Consider the following 27,860-nt stretch of genomic DNA (forward strand, 5'->3'; position numbering starts at 1 on the left):
AGATGTTACTACCCAAATACAGAACTCGGAAAAATCACTTTAAAAGGTTTAACTCTCTGGTCTGTGCAGGGGCTGTGACAGGGCCTGGGGGCCTCGTCACCCATCACGTTCCCCTGACACCAGGCCACCTGGGCCACTAGACCCGGTGCCACCCCAGCTCAACCGCGACCCCCACCGAGGGCGGGGACAGCCTGTTCGCTCTCAGCCAGACGCTGCGCCCAGTGCTGAAGCCCCGTCGGGCCACCGCGGAGGCTCCGTCCTCTTCCCTAGACGGCCGTTTCTAAACACAGCAAGCTCAGGCAGATGCAGGCTGCGTGCACAGCCGAGCGAGAAAAGGCACGCTCTGCCCTGAGAGGATGGTACGGCCCCAAACGGGTCCCTGATAAAACGTAAGAAAAACACTTGCGAAAATGTACCCAGAGTCTCTGAAGAACGAGGCCAGCCTTCCAAGTGGCGCCCTCGGCCCAGGCAGAGCTGGTTTCACTGCAGGGCCCACAGGCCGACCGTGCTGCCCGAGCTCCACATGTCCCCGGGCCCAGCGGCCCCTCCAGCTGCAGGGAGCACCTCCTGCGAAACCAAGCACAGCGGTGAGCTCGGCAACCGCAGCACAGCGCAGGCCCCCACACGCCCCTGGCCTCCCTTAGTTGAAAACACTCGTTTTCCCCCTATTTTAAGCATATGTTCCTTGAAGGAAAACATTTTAGTATCAACAAAACTAAGCAAAGGTGAACTCAGTCCTCTGCTCTGGGTTTCCTCAGAGAGGGGACTGTCCTCCCTGACCTTTGACCCTTCCCACTCGCTCCGGGAGCGCCCCCCACTCCCAGTCACGAGCTGCAGCGCGGACGGGCTCCAGCCACATGGCCGCACCACCACCGCCCGGCCCGCCGCCTGCAGGGAATAGCTGTCAGCACTAGGTTCCAGGCCACAGCGACCCCCTGCTCACTTGTACACGACCCTGAGATGAGGAACGCCCGATGGATGGAGGGGACGGCCGTGAGGCCTTCCGGACGCTGTGACCGCACGCCCTCCAGTTCACCCCCCACCCTGTGCTCCGTTCAACATTCACTTCTAATGTTACGGAAAATGTCGAACAGCCCAATTTGAACGTAAGAAAACCAAAATTACTGTTTGTTTCTTACATACACGTTTGAAATTGGATAAGCTACATCATTATTTTATACCCAAATCTCAATTATCCACTGCCACCCATACTCAGCTTAGCCTATTTCCCCACAGGCTAAATAAAATCTGGCCAGCCCAACTTCCACAATTCTCAACGTATGACCCTTGAAGACCGTATTAAATTCCACCCCATCTACCGTGATGAGTGAATCCCAGCTGTACGGTCCACCTTTTATGTCTTGATCCCTTACCCACCTCTTCCACAATGTGGAAAAACACCCTGGCAACCCACCCAGCGAGTCCCACGCAAGGCCACCTCAGGGAGAAGCCTCAGGGGGCCGGAAGCTTCGCGAGTCTCAACAAACCCAAAGAGCAAAGGGGCATCCAGACCTGGAGGACGTAGACGGGCACGGCAGCAAGCAGGGGTTGGGAGACGGGAGGCTGCGGGCTGGGCGCCAACGGGAAGACCACGTGCCCTGAGGGGTCATCCTGGGAAGGCAACCGCACACGGCTCAGTCACCTTGGCCCGAGGAGTCCCGCTACCTTGAGACGCAGCAGAACCAGCGCACCCGCCTTCCAGGGGCGGCCTGAGGCCCAGCAGTGACCAGAGCCCTCCCCCGAGCCCAGCTCGAGGCCCAGCTGTGTGGCCCCGTGGCCCGAGAGCCAAGTACACAGAGGTGCTCAAAGAGGCGGGGTCAGAGCTACACATCCTCAGCGTTTAAACCTCTTCTCTCCCAAAACCCTTCCAAGTCGTCTTCCAGCCCCTGGAAAGCGAGGCTGAAGGTGACCGTGTCCCTAGAGCCACGGAGGTGGGAGCAGCCGCAGCTGCAGGTCCCCGCTGGCCCGGGCGCAGCCCAAGAGGTGGCTGGCCCTGCCCTGAGGGGCTCAGTGCGGCAGAGAAAATAAGAGAGAAGCAAGCTCAGCACCATTTCCACACAGGCCACCTCCTCCGGGTGCATCCTGGCACAGGATGAGCACGCTGCCTTCACCCGGCCCCGTGAGGAGAGAAGCTAAGGCCGGGGGACCCAGGAGCACAGGAGCCAGATGCACTGCCCGTTGTCTGCGGTGCGGCCACGGGACCTCGGGCAGGAGCGGGACGGAGTGCAGAGGGCAGGCTGCAGGGGAGCTGGACACGGGGAATGCGAATCCTGCCCGAGGGGAAGTGTGGACACAGTGGGGTGACGGACAGGAGGGGTGCAGGACGGGGCGGGACAGCTCACGGGCTCTTACCTGCGGCAGCTGGAGCTGGACGCATGGCAGAGCCATGCCAGGCACTGCGAGGCTGCCCCACAGCCAGGCTCCCGGGCCGGCATGGACGTCACCTTCCCCCGTGCTCAGTGCGGGCCCCGCGGCTCCTGAAACACACAAGGCCCCCAGACGCACGGCCGCTCAGCCAGAGGGAAGAGGCCGAGACCAGGCCTCCGCTTCGAAGCTGAGCAAGGCTCGCCCGTCTTCCGCACAGACGGCTCAGGCCACGCCGTCCTCGAGGGTGGACTCCTCCTCACCCTCGAAGCCTGGGGCACGTGGGGTCCCTGACACACGGAGTACGACCAAGCTCACGGAAAAAGAAGGGAGGGAAGCCGGCTGCATCCCCCCGGCGCCCCCCTGCCGGCACCTCAGCACCTGCTAAATGGCTCTTTCTGTCCAGCTTCCTTCGCAAAAATTATCACTTTCTTGGTTTCATAACAACATGCTTTTATAAAAAAATTAAGCACAAAGAAGAAAGAAAACATCCTAACACCCAGAAAGGGTTTTTTTTGACACAGGAACCCTGGATTCAGCCCTGGTTCCACCACCAACTCCCCCTGACCCTGGACAGGTGCGCTGAGCTCTGGCCCCGGCCTTCCACCGCAGAGTGCAGGGAGGATGGGCCACGCGGATGTGCTCAGGGCGCAGGACCGAGCCCAGCGGCCAGCGAGCACCCAGGGGTGGAGGCGCTGTCACTGCTGGGCAGACACAGGCACGGGAACGGCCTCACAAAGACAACCTTACGGTGAGCAGCATACGAGCTCACTTAATAAAAGCACCCATTAAGTGCTGTTGAATTAAACAACGCCAGAAGAACAAGTGAGACTGAACGACTTGCTACTTCCAGAAAACGTCTAATTGACCTCAAGTTAAAGATGAAAACGACGAGAGGCTGGCCGGCTATTTAGGTTCTGTCTCCCTTCTGACGTGCACGGTTGGCTCTGCTGCCCGACGAGCCAGCCTGCGGGCCCCATCCCCGGGGTCTCACTGCCGACTCCCCTCCGTGTGTGTCCTCTGGGTCCAGCCCCAGTTCTCTGCCTGCCCCAGGTGCCTGACGCCCCTGCTGCTCCCAGCAGGACTCACTCCCTCCCCTTCAACAGGGAGGAATTCGATGTCCCCCCTGTCCTCCTGGGGCCTGTGCTGTTCCAGCCACCTCTGGAATTTTACCTGAATCATTGTTATGCTTTGAAGTCTTTTATCACCCTCATATATTTCCCCGCGATACAAATCTGCACATAAATTGAAATTTTACTTATTTTTAAAGTTTTCTTAAATATACTTTCTAGAAGTGAACATTCATCATCTGAAAAAATGAGTTACCACTGTAATTATCAGAAATGCAAACCCAGTCAAAATAAGACATTAAACTTTGATAATTATAAAATATTAAAAGGAAAATTACACTGAAAAATGCATCCAGAGGAGTGCACTGCCGGCCTGCTCCCAGGTGGCTCGTGTCTGTGTGAGCACTGAGACTGGTAAACATACATTTTTGCCAATTAAAAAAATGTTTTAGGGCTTCCCTGGTGGCGCAGTGGTTGAGAGTCCGCCTGCCGATGCAGGGGACACGGGTTCGTGCCCCGATCCCGGAAGATCCCACATGCCGCGGAGCGGCTGGGCCCGCGAGCCATGGCCGCGGAGCCTGTGTGTCCGGAGCCTGTGCTCCGCAACGGGAGAGGCCACAGCAGTGAGAGGCCCGCGTACAGAAAAAAAAAAAAAAAAAATGTTTTAATAAAATGCTCATGTGCTTTAGTTTCATCCCAACTGTGCAGCTGAAGATTCAGCTCGTTTATGTTGGACAAAGCCCATGTAACACGGTCAGCCTTACTCTGCTAAAGGGTCCGACTTCATTTTTTAATCCAAATGAACATACCAAGACACGCTTCAAGGAATATCATGAAAGCACTATGGAGTAAATTAAGGAAGGCACCAAATAATGCATCTTTTGAAGTCAGTTTTAAAAGTAGGCAAGATTTAAATGATGTAATTCTAATATTCATTATGTAGTCGTATAGCATAAAGATGAGATGAATCGGAGCCATTTCTCCTTATTACGCTGTAATGACTCAGTGCCAGCTGTGTGGGTTGCGCTCTAAGTTATCTGTAAAACGAGAGCTATGATCAAAGCTTTGCTTTCATTCGTGAATGTGGGCACGTATGCTATTCAACTAGGGGGAAATTAAGTAAAAATCACATGTACAAATCAGAAATAAACCCCACTAATTTTTTCTACACATCACAACTCCGCATTTCCTTCATACTTAATGGAAGACAGGTCCACACTGCTAAAAAGCGAGTAACTAGAATATCACTGTTAATAAGACCAAGCGGAGTCAGCTTTAACTACTGTATCAGCACACTTAACCTGAAAGAAATCACGTAGGTCCTCTTTTCAACGTGTACCTTCAATCCAGTGTCTGGGAATCTGGTGACCCCACAGACCCCATGGCTACATTTACAGGAATCGCTGCCGCTGGCATGAAGGCTCTCTCTCGCCCGGGACAGGAGGCCCGCAGCTGAAAGCGGCCCCCGTGCGGGCACCTGTGCCGCCCGGCCTTCCTGGATCCTCTCCTCCAGCAGCTCGTCTCGCGGCAGCAGCGGGGGCTGGGAAGCTGAGGGTCTCCGGGGAAGTGCGCCCCCCATGGGCCCACCACACGCCCCAACTCCAAGCACGTCGACACGCGCCCCTGGGAGGCCTGCCGGAGGGTGGGCGGGCGAACTGGCCACGTCCACCTGTACAGGGCTCGTCCCTGGACCAACCCACGGGGCCTGGCCGAGGGGCTCGGGAAGACCCCGGCCTGTTCCGCACCCTCCCGAGGGGCGTGGTGAGGCTGGTGGAGACACAGCGGGCGCCTGTGGAGGGAAAGCGGTAGGAGAGCCTGCAGTGGCCCCCGACTTGACGCCAGTAGAGAACGCAAGGAGGTTGGGGCCCCCCAGGCCCCTCTCACGCCCAAGACCCAGGCAGAGCACGAGGAGGGGACCCTGACCCCCACGGGGCGGGCGTTGCCCAGACTCCCTGCTCGAGCCATCGCGGTGGGTGTTCTGTTACACGACCCCAAATGACAGACTGTGCCATCGGGTACTGTGTCATCGACACTCAAGACGGCCAAAAATTAACCCCACGCCTGAGCGTGACGGAGAAGTCCGTCTGCGGATGCCTGAAGGCACGCAAACGCAAACCGAGGGTCGCCACATGGAGCACACGACGACCATGTGGCCCCGAGTCCTCACCAGTAAAAGATGCCGCGGCGCTAAACATAACGTGACTCACTTAATTAATAAGCCGATCAAAAGAAAAACCAAACTTCCTTTTCCATGGCGGAAATCCACAAACTCTTACCAGGCAGGCAGTCTTCACACTGAACTGAGCATTCTCCACATTTATCCACAAAGCTGATCTGTGCAGGGTGACTTTAAGGGGGGGACAGGAGAGTAAATCCAGCAGCAGATACGTGTCCACTAAGCAGACCTCAAAGGCCCATCCTCTTTGGGCCTCAGACGGCAGGGTGAGCTGGACTCCACACTGCACGCCAGACCCCTGGCCCGTCCGTGAACTATGGGACCCCCAGCTCCCCTCCCAGGGCCCAGCGAGACCAGGTGAGGCCGGCAGCACAGACCCGGCTCGGACCACGTGCGCGCCCACCCCAGCTCCACCGCGAGGCCCTCGCAAGCACAGCCCTGCGCCACAGAACCTGCCCTCCACGCCCAGCGGGCAGGGGGACCACAGGGTCACTCGCCACTGGGGGTCCCCGTCGGAGCCACAGACACAGCAAGAAACTGCAGGACCGCTCCCTCCATTCTGCAAGGAAGGCGATCCGACAGGACACAGCACGGACGCAGAGGCACTGGGGCCGAATTCACTGACGTGTTCAGTCCTACACAGCTGTCGAGAAGATGCGCTATAAAAACAGATCGTTCACAAGGAGAGACATGTACGTTACTAACAGGAAAGACCAGGGTACTGTATCACTTCTTCCAGATAAGGACACACGGGCAGCTCATCCACATGGAAAACGACTACCATCAAAACGCAGAACGTGGTCTCCCAGGGCGGTGGAGCACAGGCCAAGCAAGCAGCCACTTCCTTTCTCCCCGACTAAGCCAGCGTCACCAGAGCCACTCACGGACCCCACGCTCTGCTCTGCGCCCAGCGTCCCACGGGCCAGCCCGCCGCAGGCCCCCAGGGCCCTCCCACCATCTCTCTTTCCTCAAGACGCACCAGGAGTCTCACCAAGTTCATCTTCCACAGGAACTGAAGCCTGACGGGGGCTTTAAGTTCCTTTGGGATTTCCAAGGAACTGAATAGAAGACGTCAATCAACACTAGAGGCACAGCGTTTCGAGCCAGGTATGGGGAGGCCCTGAGCAGGCCTCATCCAGGCCGGGCGTCCTTGTCACTGGGGGTCCCGAGACACCTTGTTCCTGTTAACGCCATCGTGAGTGAGATCGTTCATTCCTTTTTTCCTGATTATTCTAACAGAAAAGCTACGATCTGGTATCTGCACGTTCCCTGTGCAGTCAGCTACCCCTCCTCCCCTCGTATTTCTCACGACTGGAGTCAGTTCCCGTGGGTCTGTGACCGTCGTCGGGAAGCGACCGCCCTTCTCCCCACGCAGCCGCCCCCCACCGACCTTCCACAGATGTGCCCGGCGCCCCTGCGCCGCTGCCCCGCTGTGTCTTCCCCACTGTGATGGGAAACGACGCTGACAGTCCGACTTGCTTATTAGGGAAATCTGTCTGCTTCCTCAGGATGAAGGTTTATGATTTTTAAAAACCAGCCAAAAAGACGTTTATCAACTGCCTTGTTTGGCATCGGCGAGGGCACGACAGCGCCCACCTGACCCCCCACCCCCACCCCGAGAGGGGCCGTCGTCTGGGCGCGCCGCGTCCGCCACACTCGCGGTCGGTGAGACACGGCCTTCCCGCGTGCGACGCGGTGCCGCCAGGCCCCTGAAGGCTTTGCAGCCTGCACTGTGGGGTCCGTCCCCCTCAGGTTGCTACCCAGAAAATGGGGCGTCAGTAGCCACGCCTCAGGCTGCCGTGAGGACGTGGAGAGGGAACGGGGTCGGGGGAGCCCAGGACGCAGGGCCCAGGACCGGCCCTCGTCTACGAGGAACTCTGTGGGACGCCGGGCGGGACGGGGCACCCGTGCTGGCCGTGCGCCGAGTACAGGTGTGCATGTTCCCAGAGACGTACAGACGAGCCCACGCCCACACGCGCTGATGAGGGAGCAGGGGCACCCTGCCAACACCGAGGGGCCCTCAGCGAGGTCTGCGGTCACAGAAGCAGCCGCAACATCACTGCCCCTCAGAGGTGCTTCTCGCTGGGGGTCGGTCGGGGCCCAGTGACACGCAGGGACGCTGTGGTGTGGCACCCAGAGGGGCTCCATGCAGGCAAGAGGGACGTGGGTGGCGGTGCGCTAAGGCACAGCTCCTGGGCAGCACCTCAGGAGGGCACTGCCACCCCGAAGTCCAGGAGGGGGACAGCACACGGGGCCAGAGCCACGGCAGGGCCGCCCCGCAGAAACGGGCCAGGGAACACAGCGCGAGCAAGGTCCTGGTCCCCTCCTCCTGCCCACCTCCCAGCACGGGAAGGCCAAGCAGGTCCCGCTGGGAAGGGCAAGGTGAGGACCCACCCAGAAAGGTGGATGGACCCCCAGAGTGAGCCAGGGCCGTCCACCGCGCAGGCCTGCCGGGCGCACGGCCAGCCAGGCCCAGGGCCGGTGGAGGGGGCGGTCTATGCAGACCGAGTCCTCCGCCCAACCGCAAAGCCGGGGCCTGAAACACACACAGCCCCGCCCGCTACCCTCCTTAATCTGCTCCCACAGCCTTACAGAGCCTCTAGCAGGAGCACCCAGCGACACCCACAGCCTTCCCTGCAGGCTCTCCAGCCCCGCGCCCCGCCCAGGCTGCATCCTGCCTGGGTCGCACGGTCCCCGGAGGCCCTCACGCACTCACAGAACGGGCAGAGCTGCCCTCGCCGCTTGTCAGAGCGTGTGCTCAGCGGCCCGGCCCCGCCTGCCCGGGGCACCGCGCTGACGTCGGTGGGAGGACCCCAAGAAGCCCCCTGCTCCCCTTGCCTGCTCCGTGTCCCTGTGGTTTATTTTCACAAGAACAGGTGGAACAACCCTTTAGAAAATACCACGTCCCTCTTCTAATCACGCCCTCATGGGAGCCCAGTTCTGACACTGACCCAGAGGCCCCAAGCGGCCTGGCCTCCTGCTGGCTCCAAGCTCGTTCCCAAAACGCTCCCAGCCAGCTGCTCTGGACAAAGGGCCCGTGCTGAACGCACCCCCTCGGACCCGGGCCCCGCCAGGACTGCCCGTCGCCCGCGTGTGTCCACGCGAGGCCTCTGCCCTACATGAGCCTGCGAAGCATCGGGGACCGGCTCCTCGGGCTGCTCGCACCCCTCCTGACTCACCATCTTCCTCGATTGCTGTGATCGCAGGAGCCTCCTCCCCGCAGCACCTCAGGCCCCTTCTGGCCCCTCCCTTTCAGGTCCCGCCCACTTGGGAAATGTCCTCCTTGTGAAGGGTGCCTTCTCCACTGTCCTTCCTCCAAGCTGCGGCCACAAAGGGCACTCCTGCGGCTGAAACGGGGCACTTGGGTACCATCTCAGCCCCATCACTTTCCGGGGGATCCTTCCGGGTTCTCTCCTCTGAGTCACTGTCTATGCCCTCCCTGCAGGTCTTGCTCGTTCCTCAGTTTATTTCAAGGGCCAGAAGCTCTGGGACAACACTGACATGAGGGGACGACGGCGGTGAGTCCAAGCAGGACACCTCTGGTGACCCACCGCGAGGGTGGGGTTGGCTTCTGGCTACAGAACCTTTCTTCCATTCCTATTTCCATCAGGAACAGAAACCAATTTTTAGAATAAAGAGAGGATCTGTTGAGAAGACAGTGCCGCTCCTCAGGGACCCTTCACTGTGAGGCCTGAGTAGCAGACTTCCCACCGCAATCACCTCAGGCTGCCTAACCCGCTGGGGGACAGCGGACCAAACGTGCTGCCGACCCCCAGGTGTGTTTTCTGGGGAGCGGTGTTCTATTTTCAGAAGTCACCATCCTGGAGACGCCCAGGCCGTGGGCGATTCCCATTCCCACGGCCCCTCGGCAGGGAGCTGACCCGCCTCCACCAGGAGCCGACCCGCCCACAGCTCAGCCCCAGAAACACTCACTCCAACCACGGCGTCCAACGCTGGTTTCTGAGTGATGATGATTTCTGTCCTCTTGGAACACCACGCATCTTGTTGCAAGGACTCCAACTTGCAATCACGTGGTACAGAGGATCTCTATTTACTTTGCGCTGAATCTGTGGAATTCACTTACGCTTCCCTTGTATCCTTTGTAAAATTGCTCAGACTGACGTAGCAAATGGCAGCCCGGGAGCTGTACCCACTTAAGGCTGCTCTGTTTGGCCCACACAGATTTTTTTAAAAATCTGAGTAGGTTTTCACACTTAAGGGTCAAAATCAGGATTTCTGACTCATCTTAGTCTGTTCTGTTTCCGTCTTGAAAGACTCAGCCCCTCCTCCTTGTTCAAGAGGAAGGCGCCCTGCTCGGCGCACCCACCCCTCCCACACAGAACCACCACCGCCAACCTTCCAGGGCTGCAGGCACTGCACCCGCCTCAGCCCAGCGCAGCCCCTCGGGAACCCCCAGCCCCTCCAGGGAACCCTCAGGCCCTCGGGAACCTCAGCAGGTGCTCTTCTGCCTGTTTTACAGAGAAGGCTGGGGCCCGAGAGGCTGCCTGATCAAGTTCACGCCACCACATGGCCACCTGCTCCTCCTGGAAGTCTCTAACCAGCTCCTATTTCTTCTTTCACCCAAGAGTTTTTACTAAGTTTTCTTTTGTTTTCCAAATGATTATTACTGTGTTTTACCACATTACGGTCAAAAACATGTACTACCGAGCTGCTTTTTCCTAGACTTTGCTATGGTTTTCCTGACGCCTAATTTGTTCAGTTTAATTTATATAAATATTCCACTGTCACGGAGTAGAATCTACTAAAACTTTACTAATCCCACTGTAAACATATTTTACATCTTTATTTTTTCTGCTTATTCTGCAAATAATTAAATTAACAAACTCCAATACTGCTAGGTTTTTATCCAATTCTCCTGGAGTTCCATCTGTGTTTACTTCATGTTGTTCGCTACTATAAGTTTTCATATAAATATTCATATAAACGGTCACAAATCATGGTAAGACTGTTGATCATGTGTGAACAGCAACCAAAACAGGAAAAGCCTTCTCTGCCCCAATTGTTTTTCTCTGAATTCTATGCTTCTGATATTAGTATTAACCCCTGCTTTGTAATTTTTGTTTTTTGTTTTGCTTTATCTTGTCTTAATTTTAACCTTCTAAATACTTCTGTCCACAATATGTCTCTCCTGGACATCGTGCGGTTGGGGTTTTGCTTTCTGCCTCAGTTAAAACAGTGGGGGAGTCCCACTCATGTACGTTTTCACCCTCACACAGACGTGTGTGCTCTGCTGGCTACACCTCCTCCAGGGGGCACCGTGCCTGCCTGCCTTTCCTGCCCTTAAGGAGCAGAGAGCGCACACCCGTTGACAGTTCTCAAGTTGGGTGCTTTTTTTTTTTGAAGCTTATTTTGCTAACTGTCGGCTTCAAGAATAAACGTTTCTCTTTTACGTTGAGAAAATACTCCTGGTTTGAGGGGGGAGCCTCAGCACTCAATAGCAACCCAATGGGAACAGTCTTGGATTTTAGACCCTATGTCCGCTTTTCAAATCGTTCAGACTACGCATTCCCTACGAACCAATGGGCGCGCCGCACTGAACCGCGGCGACACGGCGAAGCCAGCGTCTACACGACTCGCCTCCACCAGCAGGCCTGCTCCTGCAGCTTCTCTGCTCTTGGACCTATACACCACACCCCGAAACCCAGGAAGTCCCCAAACCCAGGTTTCTCCCAAGTTCGGTGCCAAAAAGAATGTAGCAGCAACACGCGACCCGGAAGCGCGTGAAGACAGTTTACAGACTTCCTGACTCACTTAAGTGAATGCGTTTCACTGAAAAGCCAACACCAGAACCAGGCGTGGTGAGCAATACGGAATGTGTGCGCCACACTCCCACCCTAAAACGCAACACGCTCTGAGTCCGAAGCACAGCAGCGTGGGTTCACGCCCGCCGGGCGTCCCGGGGCAACAGGCAGCGGCACCACCCGCGCCCAGAGCGGGACGGGCACCCCGAGAAGCGGCTGCTCCGGGGCTGTGCCTGGTGGTGCCAGCCAGTGAGGGGAGTGCCCCCCAAGAACCACGACGGGGCCTGGCAGGAGGGCATAAGAGTCCAACCAGAAGAGCCGCCAGTGGCCAAAGGTGGAACAACTGGAGCAGCAAACTCCACACGGATGGTATCGACTGTAACCCAGCACTGGCTGCATGTCGCTGACAGACACAGTCAACGTCTGTGAGCCTGAGCCGATGTCACTGACTGAACGGACAGGGGCGAGGAGGGACAACTCTTCCGTCCAGAACATTCTAATTAAGACACGCACAGGAGGAGGGAAGTGGAGAATCACCGTTAGACCGCCACAGTAACGACAGCTCAGGCCAAGCTGTCCTCACACGCGGGACAAGCGGGTGGGTGAGATCAGACCTAGCGCAGCGTGGGCCCGGGCTAGCCTTGCCCCATCGCCCAGCCCCCGGGAAGGAGTCTCGAGGCCTCTGGAACGCGCCACCTGGCGGACAGGCCCCTTCAGACAGTTTGACCATGCGGCTCGGGGTGGCAGCCTTGGGCCACAGGGGCATCTCGGCCTCCGGAGGGGGTGGGGCTGTCAGCAGTGACCACAGCACCAGGGACAGGGCGGCTGGTAGCTTCACTGGGAGTGTCCTCTGCCTGCAGCCAACTGTACTGTGTGTCCCTTTGCTGCGATAATCCAGAACCATGGGTTCTGAGCCCTTCTAGAGAATTTGTGAACCCAGAGAGTCACAGGGACCCTCACACTTGCTGGTGGTGTGAGAGTGGGGTAATCCTGCAGGTCTGCACTCCAGCCCAAAGTAGCCACCTCAAAAGAGACACATTTATCACTACAAAGGGAAAAGCAGGAACTTCACCATGGAGGACACAGCAGACCCCACCTTAACCAAGGGGCCAATGTCAGCTTTGCCCTAGTAAGTTGACCACATGGACCCCGACAAGATGCAGGGACAAGGGCACCTCACTTTGGGCCCCCCAAAACACACAACCTTGGTCCAATCAAGAGAAAGCACCAGGGCTTCACTGGTGGCGCAGTGGTTGAGAGTCCGCCTGCCGATGCAGGAGACACGGGTTCGTGCCCCGGTCCGGGAAGATCCCACATGCCGCGGAGCGGCTGGGCCCGTGAGCCATGGCCGCTGAGCCTGCGCGCCCGGAGCCTGTGCTCCACAACGGAAGAGGCCACAGCAGTGAGAGGCCCGCGTACCGCAAAAAAAAAAAGAAAAGAAAAGAAAAAGAGAGAAAGCACCAGACAGACCCAAAGGGAGCGACGCCCTGGACTGAAGGACCAGCATCTCGACAGGAGCATCTGGAAGGTGGAGGAGCAGACGCAGAGGAAGAGGCCGAGGGTCTAACCCAGGACCCTGGGCAGAAGAGGGTCCTAGGGGACCGTCACGCGCACGTGAGGTCCAAGCCCATCAGTGGCCCATGTCCCAGTCCTTCCCCAGCTTTGTGGACACACGTAATCTCGGAACACGTCCACACGGGGGAGGCTGGGTGGAGGGCACCACAGCTGGGGACAACACACGTGGAAGCGTGTTTCCGCAAGTCTAAAAGGCCACCAAGTAAAGGGTCGAGGGAAACACACAGCTGGCCCCGAGGGCTCTGGAAAAGGGGCTGTGGGTCTCTTATTTATCTTCCTCTACCTCTTGGCTGTTACGGGACACAAAGGGCTTTCAAGGTCACGTGGGGCAAAGGTGAGCATAGGTGAGCCTACACACCCCAAGAAGAAACTCTCCTCCTGCGTCCATGTGTGAAGGCTGCGTGCTGGACAGGTTCCAGATTTCTATTTCCCTTCAAAGTCGACAGTCAGTGAGCGTATAAAGTACCCTGACCACCCCTGGAGGATGCAAAGAAACCAGCTAGCTCGTTATTTTGAAAACTGATTAAGAGAAAAGTTTAGACACTTCTGCTGACTTTCCTGTATAGCAAAAGTATTCTAGCTTAAAATGGGCAAGACATCAGCATCCTCCTGCAGCCTAACAGTCCAGACCCTGGGCGTCCGCGGCTGGGCCGGCCATCAGGGCCCCACAGACTCTAAGTCGAGTCAGAGCAAAGCCTCCAGCCAGAGAGACTGGTTTACAGGAAACACGGAGACAGAGTGACCTGTTACCCTGAAGCGCGAGACCCGCAACCCGACGAGGCAAACTGCCCAGCCTCCAGCACACGCGCGCACACACACACAGGCGGGGCTACGAATGTGAAAGAGACCCCAGACACGCACCAACCAACAGGAAATACGGGCCTTACTTGGGTGATTAGGATAAACAGGTATAAAAACATTCATGGCATCTGAAACGACTGACAGTGGGAACGCTGGCTGGATACCGACTTTAAGGAAACACGTACTGCCAACTCCTAAAGAAGCGATGGCAGTGCCTGGCGTGTTTTTAAGTGTCCTTGTTTTTAAAAAGGTAACGCTGAAATATTACAAAAACAATGAAAACAAAACTGTCTCTACAGATGCCGCCCCCGAGCAGCTCCACTTCCACAGAGCTGAGGCCCCGGCCCCTCACCAACTGTGCCCTCGTGGACGCCACCACCTGCCACGGCCACCTCTGAAGCTCCCCCGCCCCGGCCTTCGGGAACCGCAGGGCTGGCCCTCCTCAGCACAGCGAACGCTGACAGGGCCCACGCTCACCGGGGGGCACTGTTTACCGCCCCAGAGAGGAGGGCGCTACCGTTACGTGAAGGAAGACGCTGTCACGTTAAGAAGATGCAAGGTAGTATACTGCTAACCCTACATGCCTTTCGATATTTTAAAATGTATTTTAGATAAACATTTTTATACAATGAAATCTACAAAATAATGCTATTTGAAGAATTCAGCGTCTGCTTCACAAAAGGCCTGACTACAGTGTCCCTTAAGCACTGTGCCCACCATCGCACTTTCAGGATGGATGGAGGAGGTCACACACTATCAGGTCCTGTCTGGTCCACTCAGTGTTTTTTAAAAATTCAAACAAGATGCCGACACTTTAAAATCAGAAGCGTTCCTGCGCTGGGGATCCAGAGCACCACGTGCCCCCTGCGGGGCTCCACGAGACGCGGCCGGCCCCCTCCCCGCACACAGCCTCACCTGTGTGGCTCCCAGCTCCTCTCTGCTTTTTTTCCTTGGCTAGTTGAATGGCTCGGGAATCAGTTCTTGCTGAGCCCCCACCTTCCTGAGACCAAAGAAAAGCGTATCAGTCACGGGGCCCAAACATTAGAGGGAGGGGAGCGGGGGACCTACTGAGCGCGGGGTCTGCTTCCTCAACAGACCCTAGCAAAGGCTCAGAGAAGCCACATCCAGTGACAGCGACGGCTGCACGGAGTCTGAGTTGGAACCATATACGTGATTTTATTATCCAGAGTAGCAAAGTTTATTCCTTCAAAGTCTAAAACATAGTAAAATACTTTACACAGAAACCATCTTAGAGTGAACTGCAGACCACTCTGCTGTCTGAACACAGAACCGGTGCCCTCAGTGACCAGGACTCACTGACTGCGGCCCCTCCCCGGGTTTCAGGACATGTCACACCACGCCCGCTTGGCCACCCCGGGGGCCCAGGCCGTGTGCCCCACGGAGGCTGCTCAGGGCAGGCGCTCCACTCAGGGTCTCACCCGGCAAAGCAGAGCAGTAAGGTGCATCACTGAACCCGGGCGTTTACCGAGGGACCTGACGTACGCACACGGGACTGGGAGTGCCACACCCCTGTGGACGCACTGCGAGAACACGGTGGAACCCTCGTCCCCACAGAGAGAGGCTCGGGCGTACCTGCGGCCCCTTCACCACGCGCCTTCTGGGCTCACAGATGCCAGGCTGGCCCACGTCACACAGCTAGCGAGAGAACGGACAGGGTCAGGGTCAGGGTCAGGGTCAGTCTCGTGCTCCGCCAGCCCTCGGCCACTGCCGCATCCCTCACAGAGAACGCTGATTCAAAGCAGTAACTTTTCTTTATATCACGGTAAAATAAGATTTAACTTTCTGAATATAAACATCACCATCAAATTTAACCTGCACCACAAAGAAAAACCTACTTGACCACTCCCACCTGAGGCTGAGAAAAAAATTCTCTTAAGAATCTCTGATTAAATTACTTTAAATTATATTAAATGTATAACTGACATAAATATAAGTTAAAATATATTAACTGCCAAGCCTCACAATTGGAGAAGTGCTCTTATAACCCTCCAGAGACAAAGGCTCCCAGACCACTCCCTTTTTTTGTTGTTGTTCATTCAAATTAAACATTTTTGCATGGTTTTAGTTTCCATTAAGCCTTAAGAGACAGTTGATGTCACAATTCCTCTTGGCCACGACTCCGTCTGAGGATCTGCTATTACGTGATAAGCTCAAACGCAAAACGTTTCAACATTATGAAATACCCGTTTTCTCAAGAAAAGACAGGTTATCACCAGATCACGGAACTCGAAAAGACCTTAGAAATCATGTAGCCAAAGCCCCTCATTTTAGAAATAAGTGAGAATTTAAGGCTCAGACACGTTAAGTGATTTGCTCAAGGTCATAAAAACTAGTCCGTTCCAGACTCGAGATTGGAACTCAGATTTCCAGACTTGCAGGCGGGAGTTCCATCCTTTCGCAAACCCCTAAGAAACGTCTGCACGTAGATTAATCCAGAACACCGCACGACGGGTGCGAGACATGACCGAACAGAGCACTTCATACCAAGTAGAAGCCGCCGGTCCCCGCACCGAGTCCCGCGTCTTTCCGAGCTCCGAGATCCTCTGCAGGGCTGGACTCCACAGGCCGCGGTGCCCCTCCGCTCCACGCCTGCGGTCTGACGGCGTCGGGGTCAGGGGCCGAGTCCGGTTCCACTTTGATGGGAACCAGCAGCTCCGGGGCACCGCTGTCTCCCTGGGGGCCGCTCGCAGAGGTCAAAGCCTGGGGGTCCCGACTCAAACTCTTCACGGGCAGAGCCACCAGACAGCCCAGCGCCCCTGCGTCCACGGCCTGCATGTCACCTGCAGCGAGGCCGCCCTGCTGGAGAACCGTGGCTGCCGTCCCAAGAACGACGGGCCTGTCCGGGCCCAGTGGGACGTCATTGTGGGCCACCAAGACTAGGGGGCCCCTGGGCCCTGAGGCAGCCTGACTGGCAGGGAGGCCCCCCCCGAGAGAGGCGCTCACAGAAGTCACGTCGACAGTCAGGATTCCAGTGCGCAGCGCCTCGTCAGAGGTCCTGGGGGCACCACCGCTGTCGCCAGGCGTGTCGGAGAAGAGGACCGCCAGGTCCACGCTGCTGAACGCACTCTGGCTGGGGCTGCTGAGGTCACTGCTGGGCGCGAGCGCGCTTGGAGCTCCCCGCGGAGGGAAGAGGTCTGAAAAGGAAGGAACCCTCTGGTGACCTCAGGCCCTCAGAGCCCAGGGAGCTCTGTGTGTGCTCAAGACGTGAGCAGGCGGCCACGCTCTGCAGCAAGGCACTGTGGGGGACACGCCCGGCGCCCTGTCCACGCTGCCCAGAGCCTCGAGCCCACAGGCATCTCCCCATACGGCGGGCGCGACCTGGGTCGATGACGCTCCCCAAAGTCACACCGCCCAGTGACGGAACAGGCGAGACTCGAACCCAAGCCCTGCTGGCTTCAAACCCTGAGCTCACTCCACCACGAGCAGCCACCCTAGGAGACGAGGCACTCTGGCGGAGCAGACACCTGCAGGCCTCAGGCCACGCTGAACCCCGGCTCCCTGACATTTCTGGCGTCAGCCATGTGGGTCCACGTCCCATCCAGCTCTCTGCCCACTTCGTGACAAGCAGCTTCTCCAGAAGGAGAGGGCGCAAGGGCAGGGATGGACAGTGGGGGTAATCTAGCCTGCCGGCTGCCTGCCTCTGGGCTGGAGCACGGCGCCCCCAGGGAGCTGCGGAGAGCGCACGTCAGACACCACACTCTGCAGGCCTGGCTGTGGCCTCCTGGATGGAGCTGCTCCATTGCCAGGCTCCACTGCCCCCACTGCGGGTCCCAGAGTCTGTGCCCCTCAGCGGCAGACACAGGGCCTGGCCCTCAACAAGCTGCCCTCGTTCACTTAATTGCTGCCGCACGCAGCGCTCTCCCAATACTTGATTATTTGTTATTCAATTAAGATTTTAAGTAATCAGATTACCCTTGGGAGAATAATGAACACTAAAATCCTGTAAAAAAGTTTCAATGAATGTTCAAGTTGGGGGTTCATACACAAGAACACCCAATCCTAGGGCTCACCAGGCACCAAGCAAACAGGAAAGTGGAAGCACAGAGAACTGGGGCACAGCTGCCAAACGAGGCCTGACTGCCCCTCTCCTGCGGCCTCCGACACCCAGGCCCGGCCAGAGGGAAAGGCGCTCCCAGGCCTGGCACCATCCCTCCCTCCCAACCCTGAGCTAATCCCAAGCTCACACTGTCCAGCTGTGGACCCCACGTCAAAGTGCCTAGGATGCTTCTACCGTGAACCGATGAAAGAAATCTACTCTAGACGCCACCCCTCCAAAAGTAAATAAACGACAACCAAATTCAGAATATATCATCTGCAGCTGTCATATTACTTCAAAGTTTGAGAACTGGATCAATCTATCGTTGCTTCAATAATCATCTGGTACCAAGGAAACATTCTGAAAGGGCAGTGACTCTCTGAAGTAATGAAAGATGGAAACATGTCTCTTTTTCAAGTTTCCCTGATAACCTTGATGATTCACCTCCCTATGAAAAAATCAATAATAATCCAGGCAAATACATGCCAGTGTGCTCATAAATTTCCTATTTAGCATTTTACTGATTCCACACATATTTACTGGAGACCTGCCAACGTGCAAGGGCCAAACATTCAAAAATCATTAAACAAACATTAATACAGAGCATCCAGCATTAGGCCACACCATGACCTCACTCCAGCACTTTCTTGCCAATGTGAGCCCCACCCCGGACCAACGTGACGGGGACGCAAACAGCCAATTCAGGGCCTGGCAGAGTCCGTCCACGATAAACAGATGCTCCCAGGCACCTTTATCAGGAGGCAAGCCTGGGAGCCCGTCACACACCTGACACGAGACCACGTCACATCATAAATGCCAGGCCTGGGCCACCCCCCAGTCACCTACCCCACACAAGACCACGTCAGATCATAAATGTGAGGCTTGGGATGCACCCCAGTCACCTACCCGACAAGAGACCGTACCACACCGTAAACGCCAGGCCTGGGACACACACCCCTGATCACCTAGCTGACATGAGACCATGTCACAGCATAAATGCAGGGCCTGGGACCACCCCCCCATCACCTGCCCAACACGTGCTTCACATACTGGTGCCCCTCCCAGGATCACAGCAGGGAAGTGGCTATGCCTGAGGCTGGGCAGGCCTGTCACAAAGGTGGCACTGAGCAGGGCCTGGAAGCAGCTGCTCAGGTAACTACAGCTAGTACTTCACCCTCCAGGCCCTGCCAGGAGCAGCAGGCCTGCCGGGCCGCAGAGCACAGTGCTGGGACGGCTCTAGGGAGAGGCAGCCGCTGGGCCACCCAGACCCTCAAGCCCGCCCAGGGGCCGGTGCACGGGGCGGGATTCTCAGTCCCAGGCCCCCAGGTAGCAGGACGGCCAGGTCCGTGTGCCGAGTCGCCCCTCTGGGCTCGCCGTGGTCCGCACTCTGCCCCCAGAACATCCGGAAACAGCTCTGTCCTGTCGCCAAGGACTCTCCCAGGCACCGGGGTGGACAGGAGGAGCTGAAGGCGTCGGATGCAATGGGGGGCAGGCTTGGAACACAGGACAAGGTCACAAGGAGAGACTCAGAAGGCCAGGCTACGAAGGCCAACCCTGTGGAAGCCCCTCAGAGACAAGGGCGGGTGAGAGGGTCAGAGGCAGGAAGTGGCAGAAGAGAGGCCACGAGGCCACACAGCAGGCCGGCTGCGGTCCCTGGGCTGGGAGCCGAGGAGGCAGCGATTTGCGCCGTGTCCCTGACACGCGTCCAGTGGACCCTGGGCGCCCTCAGGGCCGTGAGCGGGGCCGACCTGGGTGCCGCTGGTGCTGTCTGATCACGTGCGCCTTCACGCTGTGCTTGGAAGCAAAGAGCCTGTGGCAGCTGGACACCGGGCACCTGGTTTTCGGAGCGGCCACGTCCTGCAGGTGCTTCTTGGAGTGAATGTAGAGGCTGCTCCGCGCGGAGAACCTGGCACAGCACCCTGGGCAGAGAGAGGGACGCGTGTTAGCCTGAGGGTCCCCGTCCCGGCAGCACCCAGACAGGGCACGGCCCCGCTCTGCCCCCGGCAAGCGCCCTCAGGCAGCATCACGAGGAGGCCTGAAGTCCCGCATCGGCCGCAGGCAGGACGCGTGACCTGCACAAGTCAGGCTGACCGCCTCCATTAAGCTGCTACTGGAAGAAAACCTGCGACCCCGTGACATCTGGGGCTGGAGACCACCCCACAGACCCACCACTTCCTCTCATTTCGCCCCTGAGAAGCTGCTGCCCAGAAGGGCCGAGCAGATGGCCGGGAATCAGAGGCAGGAGGGGAGCCCGGAGCTGGCCCTGCCCACGTCCGCAGAGCAGACACGCGCCCGGGGCAGAGGGAAACAGGCAGACCCAGAGATACAGCCACACCCCTCCACGCCCCGACGGCCCACCGCTGGAGCTCGGCACGGCAGGGTCACAGGAGGGAAGAGGAGTTCCTGACGGCCACAAGCTCATCACCTGGTAGGTAGGGACACATAAGCAGCCAGCTGTCCTAACATAGGCGACTGAAGCCCGGGGTCGGGCCACCCAGCGTTCCGGAAGCAGAGGAGAGCGCCACCCCGAGGAGGGAAGGTCCCAGGAGGTAGGTTACGTCCGAGGTGCCGGGCGGCGTGGCCACCACAGCAAGGAGGTACGGCCGAGGGGCTGCCAGGCCAGGCTGTGGGGAGCTGCAGGACCGGCCCCACCCGCGTACGGCCGTCTCGACCCCTTCCGTAAAGCGGGGCCTCCACGGTACTCACGACGCCCAGGAAGGACGCCCCAGCGCTGTCACGCAACAGCACGTCAGGGAAGGCGACGGGGTCGCTGGGGGCCGGAGGAGGGCTGTTGCCAGAGAAGAGGCTACGCACAGAGGACACGCCATGGCAGTGAGGGCTCTGCTGCCCCGGAGGGCAGTTCTGAACTGACTTCACTGTCAAACAAAAGTTCACACCCGCTGCCAGGTGAGGCTCAGGACAGGGCACTTGGGAAACACAACAGAGAAGAGGCATCTCTGGTCTTGCCCCCGGGGGCCCTGTCGCCACGGGTGCTGTGCTCCACACCCCCTCCCAGCTGGGACCCTCCCAGAGACGTCCAGGCTGATCACACGGTCGCCTACCGCACGGCCTTCCCGAGGGCGGGCTCGACCACCCCAGGGACGTCCACCGTGCTGCTTTCTACTTGTAGAGATACTTGCGAATCCAACAGGGAACAAGACAGGTATCATTTTAATTTGTATTCCCTTTGATGATCAGAAGTATGCCCACTTTTTCATGTGTGTCAACGACTACGTTTTCCTAATTACAACGTAATCTATTGAGACTCGTGTTACCGCTTTACAGATTAAGGATATTCACACACAGCCCCACGCATTTCTACCAAGTCACCACCCCGCCAGGGGACGGGCAGAAGCAACTTGTCGAAGACAGACTTCCCTGCAAACCCCAGCTCCTCGGGAGTCTGCTCGGCTCGCACCCACGTTCCCGTGGGCGCCACCGCGGGCTGGAGGCCCAGAGAAGCCGCACCACACACACGCCCCCGCCGCCCTCGCCGCCGTGCTCCCCTCCCCCTCCTCTCCTCCTCCTGCTACAACCACGGAGAAGGCGGGGAGGGGCGGCTTTTTAACTTTTTATTAAGAATGTTCCAAGCACCTACAAGAACAGAGAAAACGGCGAAGTCATCCAGACTCAAGAACTATCAACTCTCCGCAAACGTGAAAAGGGTTCCGGGTGCCTCCGCCACCCGCCTTCACCGCCACTCCCTGGAAACGCGCACCCTCGACCACGCGCTGCCGGTCACCCTCTACGCCAGACCGGCGCAGCGCTCTCAAGGACGCAGTTGCCAAAGGAAAACCCTCCCTCCTCCGTCGCCAGCCCTGCCCCTTCCTCTTTCCCTCAATCCCCTCGAGGAGGAGGGAAGCGGGAACCAGCCTCTCCCGCCTCGCCCCGCCCACCCGCCAACGCCGCCGCCGGGGTTAGCCCCACCCCCACCCCCGCAGGCCTCGCCAGCCGCCCGCGGCCCCTCAGCTGCCCGCGCCGGCCCACTTGCCTCCTTTCCCAAACTGGGTCTTCTCTTGGCCCAGAGCCCACCTGGCCCCTCGCGTCCTCCTCAGGCCCCTCCCGGGGCGCCCTCTGCTGGCCCACCCGCACGCGGGGCAGTTCCCAGGGCTCGGCCGCAGGCCTGCTGCTGCGACCTGCCGGCAGCGGTGGCGGTTACTGATGTCCTCTCAGCCCTTAATTAAACCCCCTGACCAGCTGGGCCCCCACCACCCCCACGGGACAGAAGCAGAGAAGAGGCAGGGCTGGGAGCCGCGCGCAGGCGCCTTCGCCGCACCTGCCCCGGCCGTGCGCGGTCTGCCCCGCCCCCAGCCCGCTTCTCGGGCCCCAGTAGCACCTGCCCCGCCTCCGAGCATCTGCCGGCAAAGCCCGCGGGCACCTGGAACGCCGCGCGTCCGCACCCACCTCCTGCCTGCGCCCCGGGTCCCCGTCTGAACTGAGACGCTGACCCAGCCGCCACCCCCTCCACAGCACCCGCTCCTGAACCCTCGCCAGGCACCATGCATTCTAACTCCCGCCTCTGCCGTCTACGCCGTCCCTCCCTTCCCACTGCCTGCCCAGGCACCGGCCCATCTGCCCAGGACCCCAGACGCAGCCTAAACCTCCACTGTGGCCCCATTACCCCGCCTAAAGCCCTGAGCCCGCTGCCCACACCGGCCCTTCTGCCTCCACCGCCCCTTCTGCCTCCACCGCCCCTGCCTACTGGGAGCCACTCCCCCACCCCAAGAACCCTCCGGGTGACCTCCTCTGTGCGGCAAGCACCCTGCACGGCAGCTGTGTACCTGTGGCCCCAACCGGAGCCCTGGGGAGAGGCGGGTCTGTGTCTGATTGGACCACCTGGGCTACAGTCCAGAAACTGCTCAGCTGCACGTGGGTCTTTGGTATCCCCTTCTCCAGGAGAGGAGACTGAAGCCCAGAGAACCTTGCCTGAGGTCCCTGATTCGGGGAGGGTGGAGCCAGGGTTCAACTGCACACCCCGAGGGCCCCGTCCCGCCGTCCCGGAATCGTGCCTCTAAAACGCCAGCCTGGCTTCGCTGCTGTCCAGTCACAGCGTGGGGAGCCACGGCTACTGAGTCCGAGACACGTGCCACGTGCCGAAACGGGCTTTCTTCACGCGTTCTGTCAGTGGATCCTCACAACCACCAAACCCAGAGGGGACTCAGCAGAGCGCCCCCCGCAGGGCCCAGTTCCGCGGCCTGACTCTGAATCTGCTCTTCCCGACACACGGCTCCCAAGACCCGGCCCCCGGCTAAAACCAGCCGAGCCCACCTCACGCCGCAGCCGACATGACGCACCTCAAAGCAACTTCCACGCATAGCGTCCAGGTGGCCATGGGGCCGGCTCACACCTACCTTCCACGGGACACGCGAAGGGCTTGGTGCCCAGGTGGGTGACGCTGTGGCCCTTGAGGTGCTCGGCCCTGGTGAACGACTTCCCGCAGCCCTCGACGGGGCAGTGGAAGCGGCGGTCCTCATCGTGCTTCCTGCGGGACAGAGAGCAACGGGCAGTGACCACTCCCAAGCAGAGTGTTCCATTCAGGAGCAGCAGCCTCCCCGAGACCCTGATGAAGCCACTTCCCCCGCTCAGCAACCCCGCTCCCACACAGACTGTCCACACTGCAGGGGACATCACCTCACGTACACACAGTCTTTCGCTAAGTAGACACCTCAGATCCCAACTGTGCAAGTACAGACAAACCACCCAACCTCTCTGGCTCCCAATGCAAAACAGGAGAACAAGGGGCTTCCCTGGTGGTACAGCGGTTAAAAATATGCCTGCCGATGCAGGGGACACTGGTTCGATCCCCGGTCTGGGAAGATCCCACATGCCGCGGAGCAACTAAGGCCATGCGCCACAACTACTGAGCCTGTGCTCTAAAGCCCGCGAGCCACAACTACTGAGCCCATGGGCTGCAACTACTGAAGCCTGCGCACCTAGAGCCCGTGCTCCGCAACAAGAGAAGCCACCACAATAAGAAGCCCCCGCTTGCCGCAACTAGAGAAAGCCTGCGTGCAGCAACGAAGACCCAACGCAGCCAAAGATAAATTAAATAAAAATAAATAAATGTATAAAACAAAACAAAAACAGGAGAACAAGAGCTTCAGTGTCACAGCTGCTGAGAGGCCAAACAAGGGACACAGGCCAGGCGCCGAGTGTCTCCTGCACAGAGGCCCAGTCCTCCAAGGCGTCATCACCACCGCGGGAAGTTTGTAACACGACGAAGGCTTAGTCTATAGCCTTAATTTTTTTAAAACATCAAATTGCATACTAAGTACACCAGTTAAACTTAAAATCAAGTACACACAGAAAAAACTGATTTTGGGTAATCAGATTCTGTGTGGTTTTCTTCTTATGAGGTTTCTGAATTTTCAAGTTATCCACGTTGGTTTGTTTTTCATAACTTAAAGAAACCCAAAGATTATTGCATCCATAGGCTTCTACTACTAACAAACAACTCACCTGTTTTCAAAACTGATAATTCAACCAAAATGTAAAGATTACCTTTTGTGCCTTAGGAGTTTAGACATGCTGGTGAAGGTCCAGCCACAACTGTCAGAATCACAGATAAAAGGTCTTTCGCCTTAGAAAGGAAAAAAAATCACACCACATGATTACAAATGTGAGCTGCGCCGACGGCAAATGGGGTCCAGATGTCCCCGGCTTGTTACCTGTATGGCTTCTCAGGTGGATTTTCAGACGACAGGCCTTGTCATACTGTTTGCTGCATCCAGGAAAGGAGCAAGAAAAGAGTTCTTGTTCCCTGAAGTGGGCCCGGTTATGGGAGAACAGGGCACTCACTGTGATGAACGTCTTCTCGCAGCCTGAACGGAGAAAACACACACCCCGCTCACTGGCGTGACGCAAGTCACGGAACACAACTAAACCAGTCACCACCCCAGGGCGCTGCGTGCACTGGGGCAGATGGGGAGGAGGAGGACTAAGGAGCATCTCCAGACAGTGAAAACCTTTGCAGCTAAAGTAGGCGTGGCTCAGGGCAGCCCACGGGTGCACACAGGCCACCTGTCCCCATGTGACCCGGAGACAAAGCACCAGATCAAGAGAAAGTCCTCCAGCACAGCACTGCCCCCAGTTCCATAGCTCAGACCCTGTGGACATGGTGGGAACTCAACTGCCCAGGTTGCCCATGTGAGACCATAAACCCAACGAGAGAAAGCAGAGACTAAGGAACAAGATTCCGTCTGGTCGGGCTGAGCTTGGAAGGGCTGCAAACGACTGCAGTAATAACACCTGAGACTTTTTCACCTGTGGAAGTGAGGCCACATCCCCCACCCTCGTAAACATCCTCCCGGACGTCCTTGGCAGCTGGCAGCCCGGCCTCTGGCAGCGAGCTTCTCTCTCCTTTTGGTCCATTTCCTCGGAGTTCCCTGCTCTGTCAAGGGTCACTGGGGTCATCTTCGCTCACATGGCCTTTTTCCACCACCTGCACCGTCAACCCCGGCTGAGCCACCAGACTGTGCACATCACTAGTTCTCCTCTGACAGAAAGTTCAGTGCTCAAACAGGGCAGCAAACACGAGGCTACGAGATGCTTACCAGGAGTCTCCGCTGCAGCGCTTCTCAGAGCCTTTACGGTGCTGCCAGGTGCACGCAGCACTCTGCAGGACAGCCCAGGGAACCCCACTGTTCACAGCGACACTTCACTGGGAAACGCTGATCTTCCTAAATGCCTCACAATCCTCCTCTCGGGCATACACCTGTCTATGCCTGGCAGCCCCAGCCACTCCGTATTTCGGGCCTGGGCGTCTTCTCACACTCCGTCAGGGAGGCCTGAACAGGCTGAGTCAGCCTCTGCCTCAGCAAGAAGCGCCTCCCCCAACCGACAGTCAAGCCTCCTGACCCCGCGCCCCACTGCCTGTACCTGGGTCACCCCTCCGGACACTCCGGTCTGGAACATTCACGCAGCTTCACCGTGTCCCTCTCCTGCTCCCGCCCACCTCAAACAAACACCCCGCGTACCATTCACCTCCAACCCCCCAGGGCGACCCCGTGCCCAGAAGCAGGCTGGACCCCTCATCCTCCTGGTACTATGCTCAGAAGGATGGCCCTGAGCTTTTTACGAGAGAGCGGTCCGCAGACCGCGGTCAGATTCCGAATGCAGGACCAAGCATTCGCGATCAGTGGCCTGCAGCCATGCTCTCCACGGAGACGGGTTGCACAGGGCAGGCCAGGGCGCGTGGGAAGAAAACACGGGAACCTGGTAACATGTGAAGCTTCTTCCGCCCTTTCAAACTCCCACACGTGAGTACACTTCACGACATACATCCTAAGCAGCGCACTCCGCGTCCGTAACGCATCAACAGGGTCGCCGGGCACACACTCGCGCTTCTCTTTGAAGGAAGGACACCTGGGAGGTCCTCGGGCACCCTGCCCCCAGCCCGCCCCACTGCCCCCATTCCCTGCCTTGGCTCTGCAGCGGGGCCCCCGCACCGCAGCCCCTCCTTCCCAGGCGGGAACCTCCTCTCGTGCAGAGGCACACTCCCTCCGACAGCAGCCAGAGCTGCCTATCCCGGTGGACAGTTCAGGGGCACTCACAGCGGAGAAAGACCCCTCCGCCCACGGCACCCACCTGCCCAGAGTCTCTCCGTCTGAAGATAAGGACGACGTTCAGAACTTCACGCAACTGTGAAGCCCGAAGGAAACACTTTCCACGGCACAACAGTGGATGCACCGCACCCCCGCCAACATCCCCTCGGCACCTTAAGGCCTCGCCTGTGCCGCGTAGCCCTGCGTCCCTGCAGCCCGGGGAACGCGCCTATACGCCGGACGGAGCTTTTCTAAGTGACGACACCTGTCTCAAACTCCCGTCTCCGGGAACACGCCTGGTGGCCTCGCTCACCGGAAGCCGCCGGGGAAGGGCGCCGAGATTCTCCGAGCTGCTGCCCAAGCCTCGCAGCCAGGCGGGGTTCGGGAGCCACCGCGACCCCGAGCGGGAGGAGAAGAGACGCCGCGCGGCCCGCCCCGCCCCGCCGGCGCCGCTCACCGGGAAAGTCGCACTTGTAGGGCCGCTCCGGCTCGAAGTGGCTGCGCTGGTGCGAGCTGAGCTTGGCGTGCGTGGGGAAGCGTTCGGCGCACACCTCGCACTTGAACAGGCTCTCCTGCTCGTGGCCCTTCATGTGCGCCCTGAGGTTGTACACGGTGGTGAACTTCTTGCCGCAGCCGCCCACCGGGCAGCCGAAAGGCCGCAGCTTGTCGTGCGACTGCAAGTGTCGCTTGAGCTTGTACGACGTGGTGAAGGCCCAGCCGCAGCCGTCCAGCGGGCACTTGAAGGGCCGCCGGCCCTGGCCGCCGCCGTGCGTCAGCAGGTGCACCTGGAGCTGGTGCTTCTTGGCGAAGGCGAGCGCGCACTGCGGCTCGGGGCAGCGGTACCCGGGACCGGCGGACGCGCGGCGGGCACCTGCAGGGTTGGCGGCCTCCTGGCCGGGCGGCGGACGCCGGGACCGCGCGGCCAGCGTGAGGACGCCGCGCTCCAGGTGCACCAGCAGGTCCTGGCCGCCGGCGGCCCGGGGGCCCACGAGGGGCGCGGCGCCGGGGACCTGCGCAGGGCGGCCGGCCGGCCTCGCGGCGCCGCCGGGCTCGGGCTCGGTCTCCCGCCGCCCCGGGGCTTCGGCCGCGCCGCGCGCCACTTCCAGCAGCACCACGAAGGAGTCGCCGCCGCCGGGGCCCGCCGGCCGGGCCTCCCCGCGCCGCGGCTCCTGCGCGCCGTCCTCGGGGTCCCGCAGCAGTAGCAGCCGGCGGTGCGCGGAGCCCGGGGTTCTGCGGGTCCGGCCGGGGCCGCCGTCGAGCTGGGGTCCGCGTGGGGCCGGGGCCGCAGCAGCGAGCACCGCCGGCGCGTCCATCTTGGGCCGCTGCGCGTCCAGCCACCGCCTCGCCGGAAACGCCACCCCGCACGCACGCACGAGGAGCGCGACGCCGTGCGCTACGCACGCGAGTCGGCGCCAAAGCCCGGCGCGGAGCGCAGGCCGGCGCGCGCCGGAGCCGGCCCGAGGCGCGCGTGCGCGGAGCGGCGGGCGGGGCGCGGGGCCTGCCGGGCCGCGT

General features: G+C 59.0%; 1 protein-coding gene across 3 annotated transcripts; it reads right to left on the reverse strand.

Moving 5' to 3' along the window:
• ZXDC (ZXD family zinc finger C) lies at positions 1 to 27,682 on the reverse strand. 3 transcript variants are annotated; one of them, XM_082637187.1, is made up of 11 exons: positions 26,806 to 27,682; positions 24,474 to 24,626; positions 24,307 to 24,385; positions 23,157 to 23,287; positions 19,554 to 19,724; positions 16,254 to 16,903; positions 15,342 to 15,404; positions 14,664 to 14,748; positions 2,353 to 2,477; positions 1,513 to 1,611; positions 1 to 567 (listed from the first exon to the last, which is right to left on the reverse strand). In XM_082637187.1, the coding sequence occupies exons 1-11, from the start codon at positions 27,659 to 27,661 to the stop codon at positions 481 to 483; spliced, it is 2,499 nt and encodes an 832-aa protein (XP_082493313.1). In that variant the 5' UTR covers positions 27,662 to 27,682; the 3' UTR covers positions 1 to 480. The 3 variants fall into 3 exon arrangements, with proteins under 3 accessions (XP_082493313.1, XP_082493314.1, XP_082493312.1); XM_082637188.1 differs by lacking the exon at positions 1,513 to 1,611; XM_082637186.1 differs by lacking the exon at positions 1 to 567 and having other exon boundaries at positions 1,506 to 2,477.
• Positions 27,683 to 27,860: the final 178 nt, after the last annotated feature.

Source organism: Mesoplodon mirus, assembly GCF_964341445.2.
Source record: "Mesoplodon mirus genome assembly, chromosome: 12".
Lineage (NCBI taxonomy): Eukaryota > Metazoa > Chordata > Mammalia > Artiodactyla > Ziphiidae > Mesoplodon > Mesoplodon mirus.

Coding starts and splice junctions, on each gene's coding strand:
- ZXDC (XM_082637186.1), bottom strand. CDS start 27,661: ATGGACGCGCCGGCGGTGCTCGCTGCTGCGGCCCCGGCCCCACGCGGA. Junction 24,627..26,805: donor CTACAAGTGCGACTTTCCCG/GTGAGCGGCGCC, acceptor TTCTCCGTTCAG/GCTGCGAGAAGACGTTCATC. Junction 15,405..16,253: donor GGACCGGCGGCTTCTACTTG/GTATGAAGTGCT, acceptor TTCTCTCGCTAG/CTGTGTGACGTGGGCCAGCC.